Source organism: Gobius niger, assembly GCF_951799975.1.
Source record: "Gobius niger genome assembly, chromosome: 8".
Lineage (NCBI taxonomy): Eukaryota > Metazoa > Chordata > Actinopteri > Gobiiformes > Gobiidae > Gobius > Gobius niger.
Genome location: NC_136859.1, coordinates 15,091,597 through 15,109,660, shown reverse-complemented (window position 1 = coordinate 15,109,660; position 18,064 = coordinate 15,091,597). Strand labels below are relative to the sequence as shown.

The following is an 18,064-nucleotide window of genomic DNA, read 5'->3' as shown; positions in this document are numbered from 1 at the left end:
CAGATTGATTTATGAAACTAAAATAATCCTATCTTACTCTACGTTGACCTCAGGATGCAGCGTTTCTTGAGTGGCCCTTTCGCCCCCGGAGTGGACATAAGCAGACAGGTGCTGGTGGTGTCGAACGATGGGCGGCTCCTGTTCAGCGGGGGCCACTGGGACTGCAGCCTCCGGGTCACGCAGCTGGGCAAGGGCAAACTGGTGGGGCGGATCTGTCGGCACATCGGTGAGGACTCTGGACTGACATCTTTATTACCCCCTCAGTATCCCTAAATCTAAACACCATTACGAGGAAAACATTGGATCAGTGTGGAATAGATTAAACCATGACTAAATTGTAGAGAGTATTTTGCGCCTTCATCTGATCACTGAACACTCAAATTACCTTCACTAAAAAGCATGTCCAGCAGCTATTGTTTTCAGCATCATGTATTCTGCTTCCAACGCGCCCTCTGCTGGCAACATTGGTGATTTGCGTGCACAGATAGTACCCATTTTCTACACTTTGGGAATATTTGCAGTTGTTATACATACAATGCCAATGCTAGTGTGTCAAACCTGAGTCTGTGATTTGTTTTACATTTTTATTTGTTCACATTTTCTCATAAAGATGTTGTGACCTGTTTGGCCCTGGACCTGTGTGGCATCTACCTCATCTCTGGCTCAAGGGACACCTCCTGTATCGTGTGGCAGGTCCAACAGCAGGTCAGCACCGCTAATCTCTCTCAGCTCATCAGCACAGACATGAGCACAAACATTAGCATAAACATTATCACACAACGAATGGGCAGCAGCTTAACTCAGACAAAATCATAAATCCACATTATTCCCACCTTAGTTATCCTGGACTGTGTTGCCATGCCGCTAAGCATCATGGGATTTTCAGCAAAAATAAACTAATGAAGATTTTTTGAAAGTTAAATATTGGTTATTTTTCACATTAACCTCTTAGTCCCGCCTGAACCATGCGCATTTTCTCCAGTTCGGCTTTACCCAAATCTAAAAGCTTCTCAAATGAAATCTAAGACCAACAAAAGTGATTGTAGCTTTTTTTGTCACTTTTCTGATGTGTTTTTGTCATGATGTTTTTGTCGTTTTTTGTTGCTTTTTCATTACTTTTTGCTGCTTTGTGGTCATGTTTTTGTTGCTTTTTGTCACTCTATTGACACTTTTTGGTTGTGTTTTCATCCTTGTTTTTGTTGCTATTTTGATGCTTCATATATATTTTTTAAGCTTTTAGATTTGGGTAAAGCCAAAGTTGAGCTGTAGGTTGAAACGTTAAAACACTTGTCTTAGATGTATTTACCAGTAGTGACTGAACTGCCAACAGGGTTGTTCAACAGCTTTTTTCTTCACAGTGTTTACAGTTTTAGCTAATGTTAGTCTGTGGAAAATGTGTGCCAACAGCCACGAACATGGCGGATCTCCATGGTAACGATGTATTTTCCCGAACTCGGCGCAGAAAAGCAGCTTTAGCTACAGAGATCATTTCTACTGCTTAGTTAACAGGCAACAATGGACGAAGTGCAATATTCTATAATTATTAAAGCCACACTGCGAAATAACAAATGCCGCTGTGTCACAAGAGCAACTAAGCAGTAGTTAAACTGTAATTATCACAGTTTACACGACCTTGCTCACATTCACCTGGACAGAGCTATTTTTGCTGTGGGTTATCAAAATAAAGAAGAGGACTAACTTAAAGAAACCGGTACCTTTAGTCAAAAGCAAAGCAGTAAAACCTAAATGGACAATTTACATGTATTATTCTGGTTATTTAAACGTCTGCAGTTTGGCTGTAATGTAATGCACTAGCAACAGTAAATACTTTTTTAACTACTCCAACATTTAACAATTTAACACAAAGGGATTTTATCTCTCAAATAGCGCTTTTCACGGACACGTCACCAAAAGCACTGTAACAATTATACATTCACTCTTTATGGGGGGGGGGTGAGCTTCCCTTGCATATCTGTGCTATCTGTGTATGAGGGGATTTTTACCTCACAAACATATACTGTAGTCATGAATGCTTTGTCTTCCTTTCTTTTCTCAGGGTGGATTCTCCTCTGGCCTCTCCAATCGCCCTGTGCAGGTGCTCTGTGGACATGACCAAGAAGTGACCTGCGTGGCCATCAGCACTGAACTGGACATGGCTGTCTCAGGGTCAAAGGTCAGAAACTGTTTCGAAATAATACTGTACGTGGCATTAACAGGGTTTCTGATATCCTCGATGCACAGCTTGAACAAAAGAAGAAAACTGTGTTCATCTAACAGCCTAACGTTAATGTGCACCAGTGACAGGAAACACCTAATAAGTATGAAACAGATGTTGTTCATGCAAATAGGCTTCTCGAGAGCGACGTCCAACAGAAGTTCTCAATAAAAGGAAAAATCTTTAAGGTTGAGAACGCTGACACAGTTACAGTCACTCTTCCTCATTTCTTCATATGTTTTATTATACTGCCTCATGTTTTATAAAACCCATGATAGTATGAGTACAACTATTTCTTCTATCTTTATTGTGACTGGAACTCATAACCAAAGAGGAATATACTTACTTATACCTAATACCTATTATACACTTTTTCCTGAACCTAACTATGGCAGCTGGTGAAATGTTGAGCTCAGTATATTTGCTGTTTCAGGATGGGACTGTGATTGTGCACTCTGTCCGAAGAGGCCAGTTTTTGCGGAGCCTCCTTCCTCCCGGTGACAGCCATGTTCCTGCCCCGATCTCTGAGCTGCAGGTCGGGATGGAGGGCCACATTGTAGTGCAGACGTCGCTGGAGGAATGCTCCTACAGAAAGGTGCGCACTACACCACTGTGCTGTGTCAAAGTTAAACACATTGAGATTTAAACTGCAACCAGTGATAGCTGCACCTGTTTTCACTCTGGACAGACATGTTTTATAATCACTATAGCGACTCATTCTTCAATAAATGACAGAAGAAACAATTCATTTTTAGGCTCAATATTTATCATCTGTAAATGCATTTATTTTTCTAGTGTAATTCTATATTATTTACCCTGAGTAGACTGTATTTCACTGAATATTGTTTATTGTATATTGATCAAGTATGTTTCAAACAAAGCTTAACTGTCTTTTTTAGCCTCTCCCCACCTTAACCGAGCGCAGCTTCTCCAGTTCAGTTTTAACCAAATCTAAAAGCTTCTTGACTAGACAGCAACAGTGTGATGACTCATTTGAAAGCTAAGACTAAAATGATCTTTTTACTTGTTGTTGCTTTTTAAGTTTTTATTGCTTTTTTGTTTCTTTTTTGTCACTTTTCGTCACTTTTTCATCGCCTTTTCGTCACTTTTACATCACTTTTTCGTCACTTTTGTCGTCGCATTTTTGTCACTTTTTAATGACTTTTTCATTGCTTTTTCATCGCCTTTTCGTCATTTCTTAGTAATTTTCGTCGCATTTTTGTCACTTTTTCGTCACTATTTCATTACATTTTTCTTTCATCATTTAAGTCTATTTTTTGCACTTTTTAGATGCCTTTCTTTCAAGAAACCTTTAGATTTGGTTAATGCCAAACTGGAGAAAATGTGCTCTGTTCAGGTGGGGGTTAAGAGGTTAGGCTTAGAGTTAGTTTCTATGGCATTTAAAGATAAGATAAGATAAGATGGTACTTTATTGATCTCACAGATGGAGATCACACTGTAATCTTGCATGGGGCGCTACTGTTCTTTTTTTTAAAGAGCTGGTTTTATATTAAAGGATGCATGTCTTTCTCTTGGTTTGTACAGGGAAAATACGCCGTCCATGTGTATTCGGTCAATGGTTGTTTGCTGGCCTCACAGCCAATGGAGGAACAAGTTACTGCTCTCCATCTAATGAATGAGCATGTGATCCTGGGCACTGTCAAGGGAAGTCTGCACATTAGGCATCTGCACAGGTGAGTCACAAAGATCATACATAACCTCATCACTACAGGTCAACTACTATGTCACGCCTGTACTGTAATTGTGATACTATAGACTAGAACCTCTCTTTTTGTGTTTGACAGTCTGGAAGCTGCGGTCGCTCCCTTGGCCTTGAAGATCCCAGTGAGGAGCGTGTCTGTCAACAAAGAGTGCAGCCACATTTTGGTGGGACTGGAGGACGGGAAGCTGATCGTGGTGGGGGCGGGGAAACCAGAGGAGGTGAGAAGTGGGAGATCTTTGATGCAGGAACTGGCTCATCCGGTCCAGTGTTGATTTTGACAAATTTTAATTGAGCTTAATCAAGATTTAGGCAAATGTTTCTTTTTACTTTTCTTTTATGAAATGGCATGCACATTTATTATATACTTAGTCAGATGTTTGAAGTTGTGATAATACAGGGTTCCTGCAGAGCATTAAAAGTAATTCTGCCAAAATCTGGATTCAAACTGGCATTAAATCTAAATTTCTTGGAAAATTGTGACATTACTAAACAACTAATTTATGAAAATACTAAATTATGGTCTAAAACATGTTCAATTGCCATTTTATTTGCTCAAACGGTGCCTGCTTTGCTCAATTCTCTTTCCACTGAAAGAGCAAATCTTAAAGTAAATATGCACTGAATGTTTTCTGTGTTTGTGGCATTAAAATATAGGATTTGGGCTTTTAAAAGCATTCAATTTGACTTGCTTCTGCCTGCATAAACCCTGTAATAATGTGACAAAATCTTCATCAACAAATAGCACTAGTGTGTGAGAATGTGGAGGAGGGGCACTCATATGCTAAACGACCGGGAGAAACCTGCCTGTTACCATTAGAATAGCTTGTCTTTGGTGTAGCATGTCTGTTCTGGCCCTAAAGCGAGGATTAACAAGCGCTTCTCTGTGCTCAGGTTCGCTCGGGACAGTTCTCGCGACGCCTCTGGGGCTCCACACGTCGCATCTCTCAGGTGTCCGCGGGCGAAACCGAATACAATCCCTCCGACAGCAAATGAGAGAAACGATAACGGAGAAAACGCCTCCTGCTGGACTGTGCAGCAGCAGCACCTATACACTGAGCACTTTTATTATCAATTATTCTTATAAGAAACGTTTTTAATCAGCGTCATTCCAAAGAGAGGCCTTGTGCTGTGGATGAAGATGAACTTTTGGAGATAGTTTTTACAAAGTGTCGTATATCAGCAGTGACTCGATAAGGAATAGTGCGCTCCTCTGGCTTCACACGTTCACTATTATACCATATGCTCCAGAATCCACTGTCCACTGCAAAATGGCACCTTTTTAAAATATGAAACTCCTGGAAACTTGAAGAAAAAGTGCACCGCAGCACCACAGTGTCTATGTTTTCCGATTATGCTGTTGAGAAATGTTGAACTGTTACATTGTTTGCTTGGATGCTGCGTTCACTCTTTGGACCATGATTGTGGAAACCTTCTGTTGCCTTATCCAGAAAAGGCCTTTTTAATGTCGCTTCTTTTCTTGATTTGTTTTTACTCTTTTGCAATTCTATTATTCGGTAAGTGCCTTTCTTCTGTCAATTTTGAGCCATGTAAAAACACTGAATCTAATAAATCACTAAGTGTATCGTTTGGCTTTTGTTGACTGGATATAGTGGTTTATAAACAAAGGTACAGCCTCAGGATAAGCCTGATTATCGATTTCAGACTTCAACATAGTAATATAAACAGAGGCATGTCCTGAACCCACTGCAGTCATTATAGTGGACTGCATTAGGGCTGTACAGTTCACAGAGTGTTGAAAACATCTGAAGCTGTGATGAGACATGTGAGCGGCGAGGACTCTGTCTGTGGAATTCATTTCCTGTTTCGCTCCTCTGCTGTGGTTGGAACAAAGTAGTTGTTCTGCAGAGTCACCACAAGCTAGAAACAATAGCCGCCATTTATGCCAAAGCAATAGCCATAACATGCACAGCCACAAACGTCAAGCATTGCATCACGCGTAAACAGAACTGTATTTCAAAGACTGATGTGAGGATGATTTACAGTACTTTCGGGAATACAGTATTGACAAATGAGCTGCTCCAGCGTCAGGGACCATAAAATAAAATCTTTGTTGAATTAATTTGTTACTGGCACTGCCAAGTATGTGAATGTTTGCAGGACACGATTGCTCGAGCACTGCTGTTGTATATAATACGATAGTTATATATTAAGTTCAATGTACACAAGTTAAATAAATGTATATGTTACGCTGTATACACAGTACTATGAATCAACCTACAAGTCCTGAATTTATAAAACACAGTTACGACATACATCCCTGTGAAAAGAGGGAAATATGATCATAGACACTTAAGATCCAAATGAAGTCCAAGTGAGTTTTTCTCATTATTACTCAGTCCGAGGAGATTATTTCAGTGTGTAGTATTATTAATCCTAATATTGCTCAAGTAAAGAATCAGTTTATAAATATATTGTGGGAAAAATAGACATTTTCCACAGAACTAAGACTCGCCCTTATGTACAGTATGGTTTCACAAAGATAGTTATGGAATGTTCTTTTGTTTCACCCGGTGCCCATTTCTAATTACGTCTGATCACTAATATAATAACAAGGGAAAAAGGGGAAAAAAGTGTGTATTAGTGAAATGGGTGATCTAACGTGTCATAATATGTCTCTAATATAAGTCAAGGCACGGTAGCGCAGCGGTTAGCGCCTCCGCTTCACAGCTAGAAGGTCCCAGGTTTAATTCCCACCAGGACGGGGCCTTTCTGTGTGGAGTTTGCATGTTCTCCCCGTGTCTGCGTAGGTTTCCTCTGGGTACTCCGGTTTCCCCTACCACTAAAAACATGTGCAATAGGTGAATCCTCCAGCCAGGTGATTCTGACCATCAGCCTGGCTCCACATCATGGAGATGGGTCCCCGGGCGCGGCACTTGCTGTCGACCACTGCTCCTTACAGGTTGCCCCAGTGGCATCGAAGGATGGGTTAAATGCAGAGGACGACATTCCCTACGGGGACAATAAAGTATACAAACAAACAAACAAGAATTCTGAGGATACACATGTGTGCTGCTGCCATGTGCACAGTCTCCTCAAGTTGCTGAATGTCTCTCCCTGTTCTTCCCCCCATTTCACTCTGTGCTGTCCTGTCCAATAGGTTGTGTTCAGCATCCGAAAGAGCCTGGGGGGCAAGTAAGAACGTTATGGCGGTAACTATGGTAACTGTCAAAACGTAGATGTATTTCTTTTGGTTTAGTCTAATATATTTGTCATCACTTCCACAGGAAAAAAAAAACATCTCCCCTGATAATAAAGAAAAACTAGCGTTCAAATATTATCTCATCTTTCATCCAAATGATTCTTATGGCAGGTTTGTGAATCCAATCACCACCAAATAATGATCACATTAAACATTTGTCCATTTTCTTTTTTGGAGATTGAGCCTACAGAGATTGGACAAGAAGAACTGAAGCTCCAACAAGGACTGGACGTTCTGCGGTCTTGGCTCGTCTTCTGAGGGACCCATTGTCCCTGGGTCTCTACAGCCTGGCCATCTCTCCTTCTGTGGTTCTCCCCGAGGTTTCTTTCTTCTCCAACTGGGTTTTTGAGTTTTTCCTCGCCGTCTCGGAGAGTCAAAGGACAGGGGACCACCTGCTGCTGCCATTATGTTTGTCTGGATACTTAATTTGCCTGAACTCTACATTGTCTTGTTGATTGTTTTGTTTCATTGCTTTAATGTTTGTGCATTGTACTTTTAATGTGCTTTCTTGATAAGTAAGGTGACCTTGAGTGCTTAGACAAATAAAATGTACTATAATTATTATATGCACTTTATATGACAGATTGAGGAGTTTGGACTCAGGAAAGATGGACCAAGTGAGTCTTAAGTTACTAATTGTAAACAATATTTAGAGTGAGAAAAGACAGTGTAAGGATACAAAAAGCTTTAATACTACAATTTGTACATGTTAGGTCTCCTGCACTCCATAAACAGCTCCGTAATGCCCCCTCTGTGCTGTGTGTGCTCCACAGCTGCACAGAAAGTGGTCCCAGGCTGCAGCAGCGTCCACTCTACTGTAATCCAGCCATTGCATGCGTCTGTGATGTTAACTCTATTGCAGTTGAAAAGGTCACAAGTGAGGAAGAGAGGAGACTTTGATGTCCTGGTGGGCAGAACATCCTGTCGGCCTGCTCATAAACACCTCCGGGGAACAATCCAGAGGAGGAGGAGGAGGGGTGTGGTAAAACAGTCCTGAAGACATCCAGCCAAATAGAAACCAGCCAACAGCGCATAGGGGAAGTGAGGCAGAGATTTGCAGTCTTCTGTGGAGGGGATCACAATGGTGGGAGGGGTTGACACCTCACTCTCAGTTACGGTGCTGACCTGCCGCAGACCCGGGGGCAGCCTGGCTGAGGTCAATTGTTTCTGCAAAGAGCCACAGCAAACCTTTACACGTCTGTCAACAATGCAGCAACCTTGAACACAAAAAAACAGCTTCTCCTTTTACACTACATTTTTGGACACCTTTCCATAACATTATAACTGAATGGAAAATTGTGCATATTTCACATTGTTGCAGCTGCGAGGCCCTACATGCTGTTTTTAAGTGCACATAAATAGTGTCAGTCGTGCCAGGATCATAGAAGGAGACGTATGGCCTATGTGTGATTTAGCTGCAGCCCTGTAGAGACGGTACATCCTCCTGTCTGCTCTCCTCCCTCTGTGGCCTTTTGAAGTGCAACTAGCTCCAAGTCTGAGACATCTCCCATTTGTTTGCCTCTGATGTCCCGGGGCCCCCTGCCATGCATTCAGCAGAATTTACAGGGCATGTCATGAGGCTGCGTTGGTTTTCTAATCTTTTCAATTGCCGAGATCAAACATGTAGTTTTTTTACGAGCAGATTGTTTGATTCTCCTGTGGCTCTTTGTGGCTGATAACAACCTGGAGCAGCTTCATAAAAAGTGTGACTTTCATGTCTTTGGTCACATTTATGGCCCCTCTGCGTTCAGGACACCTACTTTAGAGATGTGACGTTGATAATAAGAGGTGTAATGCCAGATCACTATCTACTTTGCACTATTTCAAGTAAAATGGCAGAGCTTAAAGGCCTTGATTGTTGTTTTGTTTACAAGCAATGAAAGAGGGAGCGAATAAATGAATGAATGTGTTAATTGTATCAAAACTCATTCCTAGTAAAATCCTAACTTACAAACTATAATGTATTTGTATTTTATAACCACATTTCACCACTCACACGGTCACTTTTCAGGGTCACTGTCCCAAACTAGTTAATGAAATTGATATAAATGCTTTATAATTAGATGCACAGTATTTCTTTTACAATCTACAGAAGGGGAATAATAATATGGCAAAATAATCAGGTCCTTTAAAGATACATGTTTTTCTTACATTCACTATACTTATTAAGATACAAGTTGAGTTTTAGTTAGAACAATACATTATTATATTTACATTATACATATGAATGCACAAAATTCATATACAGTTATGGATGCTCAAAATGGAGAAGGCAGAAGCAATAAAGCTTATATGTGCCTGCCCCATATTCAATTCAACATATACGTAACATAATAAAGATTATATTGACTCTAGATACAAACAAGTCCTTCCTGAGCTGAACAGATACAGATTATTAACAATACAATCATCAGTTTAGAGGCCATGTAAAGCCTAACCTAAAGCCACATTTATACTTTAGCTAGAATAGTAAGACTTTAACCTATGTGTAGCATCATATTCATGCTATATTTAGGATTTGCAGTTGATTTTTTAGGGAATTCATCTTCTCATTAAGTCTCAGTCATCCCTACAAATTATGTCCTGTATCTATTACTGTAAAAGCATCGAAGTAATGCGATCAGTGCATTGAGTTCAGCGCGTGTCGGGGATGCAGCCAATCAGAGCGCGGCTTTTGAAAGCGCTGCGATGGGAGGAGAATCGGCACGGGAGAGAGACTTTTCTTTCGGGAGTTTTGGGGCTTCTGGCTCATGTGTCGCCAAACCCACAGGAGAGAAAGACACATCGAGAAACTTAAAGCTTCACAAACTCAAAACAAGAACAAGCGCGTGCCACGATCCCCTCGGGATTTACCGCAACTTTTCATGCGCGTAAAAACGACGCATAGTCGACAATGAGCTTTCTGTTGAGAGCGTGGAACCAAAACTTTTTATGAAGGCTTTTTTTTTTTTTTTTTTTTTTACGCGTTTCAGTGTAGCCTACAGTCGATGGGAGCCGCTTTACGTGCACTTTTGTGAGAGTGCGGAAAGATTTTTTTTTGAGACACTGCAATTTGTCTGGCGATGGTGATGTGGAAAACTGCAGACATGAGAGTGTCGGTCGTCTGCGCGCTTCTACTTATAAAAGTAAGTGAGTTCATTGCCATACGGTTGTCGTAATCTCCCGTTCTTTGTTCACCCTGATACATTGCTTTGATTTAGTTTTAGCGTGCCTACTTTGCTCAACTTTTGAAACAGTTGAAAACCGTTGTAAACTGTTGAAACCGTCTCGCGATTCCATCCACACTGTCCTGTCGCGAAAACGTCTTTGCGGCTTCTGTGAGCACTGGACACGATTATGGACATAAATCTTTAGAGGAAATTATAGCCTCTCTTGTGAATTGTGGTCGCGTGGTATTTAAAGGATATCGGCGTGAACAGAAGACGCACAGGCGCAGACAATAATTTGACACTCATCTCGCCTTTGGGGCTTGTGGTCCTGCCTCAACACGCATGCACTGCAGGAGTCAAGTCCATTTGGTTCCAGTATTTCCAAAATTCGTTCATCCATTCTTTTTATTATTAGGCTATTATTTATATATTTATTTTTTTACACGTCTACTTTCCATGTTTTGGGCAATTCCTGCAGATTAGGCGCATTAGCTGCGTTTAGGGTGAGCGAGGCCCTGGATATCCGGAGCCAAGCAATTATCATCATTTTCTCCTACTTTGTGGTGGGTGTGTGTCACGTGACTTTCCAGTTACAGATGCAGGCGATGGAAAGCCATTTGGGAAGCATCCTCGAGGACCACAAGTGTCTTTGTTTTTATTGACAATTTTGTGGAAACAGCCCCCCCATTTTTTTTTTTAATGGGTTCCATATGCTTGGGCCACCTAAAAGACTGTAATCAGAACTGTTTGGATGTTCATTATGTGTAGACAGCTTCCCCTGGTGCTTGACTGTGACGGCTTATAGGCCTACTAGGTCAGAGAGAGAGAGAGAGTCATCCTTTTGTGTGTTTATTTTCACGCAGATTAGATTAACTGTGGAAACTCCAGGCGATACGCTTTAAATGTGGTCACTTCAAAAGGTCTGAAACTGTCCCAGGCATCCACTTGTATGTGTGTGTGTGTGTGAGCAGTAAGAGCCGTGATGACTGAGTGGCCCCGACAGCCGTGCAGTTGAGAGCCGCACTGAAAGCCGCTCCCCTCGGTGGTCCCTCTGTTCTCACTGGGGAATCCCTTCAGAGGAGGCTTTCTCACATTCATTGAAAAAAGCAACTGCAGGACGACTTTTCCCCCTGACTTACACCCCTGGGTTAAATAATAGCCTGTAGATCTGAGAAGTCATTTGTTTCGGATTATAATATAAGATATGTATTTTAAAAAAAGAGTTGCACGAAGTTCTCATGTATGATGTGGCTCTGCAAAGTGAGTCCTCAAAATGTCAACAAGCGTATTGGGAAAATCATGTGACCGAAACGCAGGACTAACGGGAATGTGTGAGCCAAGTTACCTCTGACATCTGTATATCCTATGGGCTGTTAAAAGAGGTGGGCGGGTGCTGTGGGACAAATGAAGAAAGAATAATGTAATTTTGAACCTCCCAGAACATCACAGAGCCTGATTGCTTTGATGTTGAGATATCACTTGACTCCACTCAGGGCAATAAAAGGTTGGTGTTGTTTTTGGAAGTGGAGCTGGCCCAATTTCAAAAGTGGAGTATTTTCTGAATCCGATAAGGTGTGCACTCTGTGAGTAGACTGTTCTGGTAAATGTAATGAGTGTTTGTGACTGGTGTCTGAGTGTACGGTGGGCTCTCTACAGGTCCACACATGTCAGTTTGTCTGTGCGGGCGAAAGAGAGAGAGAGAGAGTGAGAGAAGAGAGAGACATCATCACGGAGGTTGTTTAGCTGTTGCCTCTCCTCATTGCAGGAGGTGAGATGTTAGACATCTGTTTGCTCTCGTCAGCCCCCGGGCCAGTGCCTCGTAAACGTGTGCATGGTTAAGATGCCATTAATTCGGGGTCTGGACGATTGAGGGAGGGACTTGGTGAAATAGTGACCTCCGCAGACACACACCTGCAGGGCTGTGCGGTTGGGGGGGGGGGGGGACGACTTCAAAGGCCTCTCTCTCACCCAAACACTCACTCACATGCTGGGCAGCCTTGGCTAACTGACACCCTGGCCCGAGGCGGCGTTTATCTCCTTTATATCCCCCTCTCCCTCCTTTTTTTTTTCTGCTGTGAAGAAATAAACACACTCGCTTCATTCACACTTTCATTGTCATTCACTCCCAAAGTAAGAGCTGTACTTCAGTCACATGAGTTTTTACTTTAGTGTGAGCAAGCTGCTATATATTAACTTAAGAGTGTGTCTTCAAAGGCCCTATGTTAAAACAGGACAATCATATAAAATTGGGTTTTGGACCTTACCTTCATTACAATCTTGTTTTCCAATTTTATGGTAGGAAATATCAACCATAAAAGAGTAACGACATAGTAATGCTTTTTAGGTATACTTCGTAATAACACAATTCATCAAACACTTTGTACTCCTGCTTTTGTTTCTGGTATGAATTGCGTTCTTCTTCGTACTTCTTTGAAATTTACTTTACTTTACGCTTAATTGAGTAAATATTTGGCTACTCTACCCACCTCTGTCCTAAAGTGAGTGGGACGTCTTGACCGAGTTTCTTTCTTCGCCTCTTCCTGTGTTTTCGTTTGCCCCCTTTACGCCTTGATACTTTCCACTCTGGGCCAAAGCCAGCTGATTAAAGCCAGCCACTCCTGTCAGGCACCAGCTCCACAGCACAAGCCGTCAGGAATGTCTCATGTATCCCTCATAACTCAGACCTGCTCACCATTACTTAGTCCAAGATAGTAGGACTGCCGGAACACTTGCGGGCTGAGCAGGTATGCAGATAAAAGCAGTTTGGTTCGGGCCCCGATTAGCGCATGAATGTCATTTCCTTCCTGTCTATGTTTCTCCCAAAAAGCGCTATTTCTGGTGTCATTGAGCAGCAAAATGAAATGACTTGTTGCTGCTGCGCGTAGGCCTTAGCTGTTTATCTAACCGCACAATGTTTTTACTGTAGGTTTCCCTTGGAGATGCCTGCGCCAGTGGTCAGTTGACTGAATCGGGCCAGTGTTGCAGCCTGTGCCCCGCCGGATTCGGAGTCACAGTGCCATGTGGGAAAGAGGATACCAAGTGCGAGCCATGTCCACAGGGTGAGCGATTATAATCTAACCTTACTGTACCGATTCAGAACACGTTTTACCTGCTTTGTCTGTAATGGGGCTGCACAGTACAGGATAGCGTGAAATGATCGGAGCTGATTCACTTCACAATCAATGTAGCAACATCATTAAACGGTCCACACACAGAATCACTGAAGCCCGTGCCATTTGTCTCTTCATATTCATCGATATGTAGCTGAATTTCAAAATAAAAAACAAAAATCACACTTTTTTCTGTCTTTCAGGGACATTTTCTTCATCTGAAAGTCTCGAGCCGTGTCTACAGTGCACCCAATGTCCAACTGGACTTCCGACGGTGGCGGCTTGCTCAGCCACTCAAGACACTCACTGCGAATGCGACAGCGGCTTCTTCCTGTTACGGAGCCACGGCCTGTGCGCGCCGTGCTCCAGATGCTATCCCGGCCAGGGCGTCTTTCGGGAGTGCGGGCCCCAGGGAGACACCCAGTGTAAGACGTGCGGTCTGGGAACCTTTACAGAGGATAGAACCGGCACCAAACCTTGCCTAAACTGCACCAAATGCTCTGAAAACGAGGTGGAGATCCGCGCCTGCATGCCCAACTCTGACACTCTGTGCATGGGTAAGTAGCGAGTAAATGGAAGCTGACTTTTATTAGCTTTTAACATGGGTTGTGAAGAAATAAAATACTGGTTTTATTCCCTCATATTTATTGTTATAAATATTAGATATTCAGCTTTTTTCATATATAAAACAAATAGATATAGCTATAGATTAAAGTCTATTTAAACCTCAGCTTAAACAAATAAGAATCAGTGTCATTTATCGCTGCAGACCTGATGATTAAAAGCTCCATATCCCTCCATCCATTCCACTTGTCCGGTGCCGGGTCGTGGGGCCAGCTGTTGGAGCTGCCCAAATCACATTGCACCAGCCCCTATGGCTCCTCCTGCAGGTGGTGGGTCCACAGAAGGATGGTTCTAACCGGGCCTGTTGGTCTCTCATAAGGGGCTTCTGAACCGCTCTTTGTCTGACCCAGGACCTGTTTGACATGGGAGACCCTACCAGAGGCACAAAGCCCCCGCCAAAAACTCCATATAGACAATTAAAATGGACATTACTTGCACAGCCATGATCTAAACATGATTATGATCTGGAGTTGTTTTATTCATGCCTGTTTTAGTAATCCTGCATATTCAGTTTTTCCTCAAGAGCATGAAACGCTCGCTCCCCCACGTGCTGATGTCATGAGGTGGTCCGCTGCTTTTGTGTAGCCCTAATAGCTTCACCAGATCTGTCTCCTCCAAAGCATTTCTTGCTGGCATCTGTTGTTTTGAGCCTTTTTCTCCAAACTGCTTCACTTCCCTCATTGCCAGCCAATCATGTGCTGTGATACAATGTGAAATACCAACCCCAAAAAAAAGCCAAATAATGCAAAACATGTAGGAGCTTTAACAACATGTGTTCAGCACCTGCACTCACACGTCGTCTGAACGCCCCATCCGTGAAACATGAGAGGAAGGAAAAACTGAAGCGACACATAAAAGTCCTTAGAATCATCTTGATCCCAAATGGCTACACTTGCCTGGGTCATCTGTACACACACGCTCAGAGTTCAGAGGTCGTGATGCTTTGACCCCTGGAGGTAGATGAAGTAGCTTGTGGCGTTTGATCCAAAATGGGCAGACCGCAGGAGGCAGGAGACAGAGGCAATGGACTGTTTGAAATCCACAGGGGAGCAACTTGACTGGGGTTATTATTACTCTACAAACAAGCGTTATCTACATCACCTGAAACCGTCAACATTAGGCCTTAGTTGTTGCTCTTAACAAACCTAAACCTGATGTGGAAGAAACAATTTTCCTGTTCCAATCCTTAAAACATACAATATAATATGTGGTATCTTGGTGATGCAGTTTAATGACCTCAAAATGCCATACGTTTTATCTTCACAGACAGGAAGTTGCATATTTTGTCCCGCCCCGAATCCGAAGCGCCGCGCCGGCCCAATCTGAACGAGGTTATCGAGGAAGAGGATGTGAGCCAAGCCCCGGGGTCGCCCAAATACACTCCACAAGAAGAGAGCAGCAGCAGCAGCAACAACACTCTCATCTATGTGTCCATCCTGGCCGCGGTGGTGCTGGGACTGCTGGTCTACGTTGCTTATAAATGGTGAGCGAGTCTTCATATCCAATAGTTTGTGGTCACTTGACATCACGTTCTGAACAGACAGTTTATAATTGAAGCAGGTAAGTATTGTGTGATCGCAGCAGGCAGATTACGGATGAAAAAAAAGTTACAATTTTAAAGGAAAAATAGTTTAATCACACAGGTGTTAATGTTAACCTTCTATCTGAGACTACTCATGTCTTTCCATGTCGGGTGACTAACTATCTGGTTATGCGTTTAGCTGGAGGACATGTAAGCAGAAGAGGGCTCTGACTAAAGCCCGTGCGGCTGAGGTGGGAACATCCACCGAGGCAGAGAAGCTCCAGAGTGACAGTGGAGTGTTCCTGGACTCACACAGTCTGCCAGACCATCAGCCCAGCAAAGGTGAGACCAAAGGCCTTTGCAAAACAAATGTAAAAAGAGGAATATGTGACATCCAGTTATTAAGCCATTGTTTTTTATAGCCTGGAAAAGTTGCTTCTGCAAGTTGTTAATGAATGCTTTACACAGTAGTTGGACATAGTATAGTTATGCACGACTGATGATATGGAATAATGTACTTTTCATACTTTTTAGATCACAATACTGTATGTTCAGCACAGTTTCTGAGTGTTGGCTTCTTTTTATCGCAGGCACAAAGAGGGACAGCAAACTGGACAACCGTCTGTACATCAACCTGCCCCCGCACAGACAGGAGGAGATCGAGGGCCTGCTGCAGGAGGGGGGTCCCGGCTGGAGGCAGCTCGGGGTGGCCTTGGGGTACGAGTGTGAGCAGCTGGAGCTGTTTGAACGAGGAGAAGCCCCCGCTCACACTCTCCTCTCTAACTGGGGCCAGAGGGAGGGCTCCACTCTGGGACACCTGAGCTCGGCCCTGTCCCGAATTGAGCGGCCCGATGTGGTGAGCGCTCTTATGTCGCCCTCACAGGGAGTTTCTGTGGTCTGACCTCACCGTGAGCAGTACAGACTGAACTGATCTGACAGGACGCACTCTCTCCCCCTGTCACTAAAGAGACCATCACAGAATCTGCTCCTAAGACACTGGAGCTGTAAAAGAACTGCAGTGAGACACTTGGTACTGTGATCGGGGAACATGCAGAGGAGCCTTGTTCCTGCGCTGTGGTCAAGACCGTTCTTTTTTCTCGCCGTCTGAGCAGTCACTACATGAACCTGGTCACAGCCGTGTTCTTCCACAGGACGCTCTCATCAGCATGTACAGAGTACATCAATAGTGGGAACATGCCCTGTGACGGGGGCCGGGACTAGAGACACACGATGCATGAGTGTGATTCAGATTCAGTTTATAGTGATGTGAACAGTAATCAGTTTTATTCCATGTCTGCATTGTGCTTTTGTAGCAAATAACCCTAAATGGCTAGCCTTGTTTTATGAGCCACAACCCATAAACCACTGTGGTAGCGCAGTTTTATTTTCCCAAAGTCTCTTTTCCTTTCTTCAAGTTCTCTGCGTTTGCCTTTCACACACTGCAAAACCCTGAGCTCCAGTGAAACAGACTTGATGCTGCTTCTGATGAGGCCATCGGTTTAAAATCAATGATGCTTTACATTTCAGGTTTTTTACATTTTCTCAAAGTTGGTGCCTGATAAATACAAATAGCTCTTTGTAAATAATATTAATTATGAATGGGATTTGTATCGTTTTGTCTCTAATGTGTGTGAACAATAGGAATTTGTCTGTTGTCACATTAAACACAGCTTGTGTTTTTACACACCTATTTTTGTATCAAATAAAGCCACAAAAGAAAAAGATAATACAACAAGCATTTTTTGTCCTTTGTTTTACTTAAGAATAAAAGAATTCAAGTCCAGAGTGACTGATAAATCCTGCCTGTGGATTTTAAGTGGGAGCAGGCGTGCATGGCCCAGGGCGAGCGCTAGATGCCGTCACACACAGCAGACGGGACTGCTTAACTGCGGTTTGGATTGTGCAAAGCATGTGGCTGAGGAATGTGCACTCACAGGGTTTGGGCGGGTAAGAGGGGGGTGAGGGTAGGGCACAGAGGGTCGGGCTGTAGCTCCTCTTTCTGTTTGACTTCTTTAAAGTGCTCACACTAAGCAGATTGAACTTCTTTTTATTGTTTTCATATTGTTCCTTCACTCATTGATTCATTCATGTTCACGTTTGAGCCGGTTTCCTCCTCAAGAGCTCAACAAGTAACATTTAGGACATTAGAAGATTAGGTCTCAACATGCTTCACATTCACAATGACAATGACAACGAAAAGAGGATGTAAACCTTGAGGCAGCGCACTTCTGACTTTCAAATCCCAGACAACTTTACTGGAAACATTCTCCACAACAACTACCGGCTTTCCCCTACTTGTTTAACTTAAACAAAGTGCAGATTGTGTCCTTTAATGAGCACAGCTTTGATTTGGAAACATCTGTCTCACACTCTTTGGGCACATTTCTTTTTGAAACGCCAATAAGAAAACCCGCGTGGACTCTCACTCGATTTACAGCTGCAGAAGGCAAGTGAACAGAGATGGGACTTCTGCTATGGAGTGTTCACCATGTGCATCCTCA

The 18,064-nt window shown here is 43.0% G+C and overlaps 2 protein-coding genes across 5 annotated transcripts in view; both read left to right on the top strand.

Annotated features, from left to right (window-relative positions):
• The window catches only part of nbeal2 (neurobeachin-like 2), a 35,618-nt gene extending 30,042 nt beyond the window's left edge, over positions 1 to 5,576 (top strand). For all 4 annotated transcript variants that reach the window (XM_079560832.1, XM_079560833.1, XM_079560831.1 and 1 more), the window contains 7 exons: positions 54 to 226; positions 611 to 705; positions 2,057 to 2,173; positions 2,649 to 2,810; positions 3,761 to 3,909; positions 4,021 to 4,156; positions 4,830 to 5,576. In XM_079560832.1, coding sequence (XP_079416958.1) covers positions 54 to 226; positions 611 to 705; positions 2,057 to 2,173; positions 2,649 to 2,810; positions 3,761 to 3,909; positions 4,021 to 4,156; positions 4,830 to 4,931 — 934 coding nt within the window. In that variant the 3' untranslated portion in view covers positions 4,932 to 5,576. The remainder of the gene's footprint in view (positions 1 to 53; positions 227 to 610; positions 706 to 2,056; positions 2,174 to 2,648; positions 2,811 to 3,760; positions 3,910 to 4,020; positions 4,157 to 4,829) is intronic.
• Positions 5,577 to 9,907: 4,331 nt separating this feature from the next.
• On the top strand, positions 9,908 to 16,531 carry nradd (neurotrophin receptor associated death domain). The gene is made up of 6 exons (XM_079562042.1): positions 9,908 to 10,283; positions 13,234 to 13,366; positions 13,621 to 13,974; positions 15,308 to 15,524; positions 15,763 to 15,905; positions 16,154 to 16,531. The coding sequence occupies exons 1-6, from the start codon at positions 10,221 to 10,223 to the stop codon at positions 16,462 to 16,464; spliced, it is 1,221 nt and encodes a 406-aa protein (XP_079418168.1). The 5' UTR covers positions 9,908 to 10,220; the 3' UTR covers positions 16,465 to 16,531.
• Positions 16,532 to 18,064: the final 1,533 nt, after the last annotated feature.

What these genes read in the sequence shown, in the direction of transcription:
- nradd (XM_079562042.1), top strand. Translation starts at nt 10,221, where the DNA reads ATGGTGATGTGGAAAACTGCAGACATGAGAGTGTCGGTCGTCTGCGCG. An exon ending in GTCTACGTTGCTTATAAATG is followed by an intron (nt 15,525 to 15,762) that starts GTGAGCGAGTCT and finishes TTATGCGTTTAG; the next exon opens with CTGGAGGACATGTAAGCAGA. An exon ending in AGACCATCAGCCCAGCAAAG is followed by an intron (nt 15,906 to 16,153) that starts GTGAGACCAAAG and finishes TTTTTATCGCAG; the next exon opens with GCACAAAGAGGGACAGCAAA.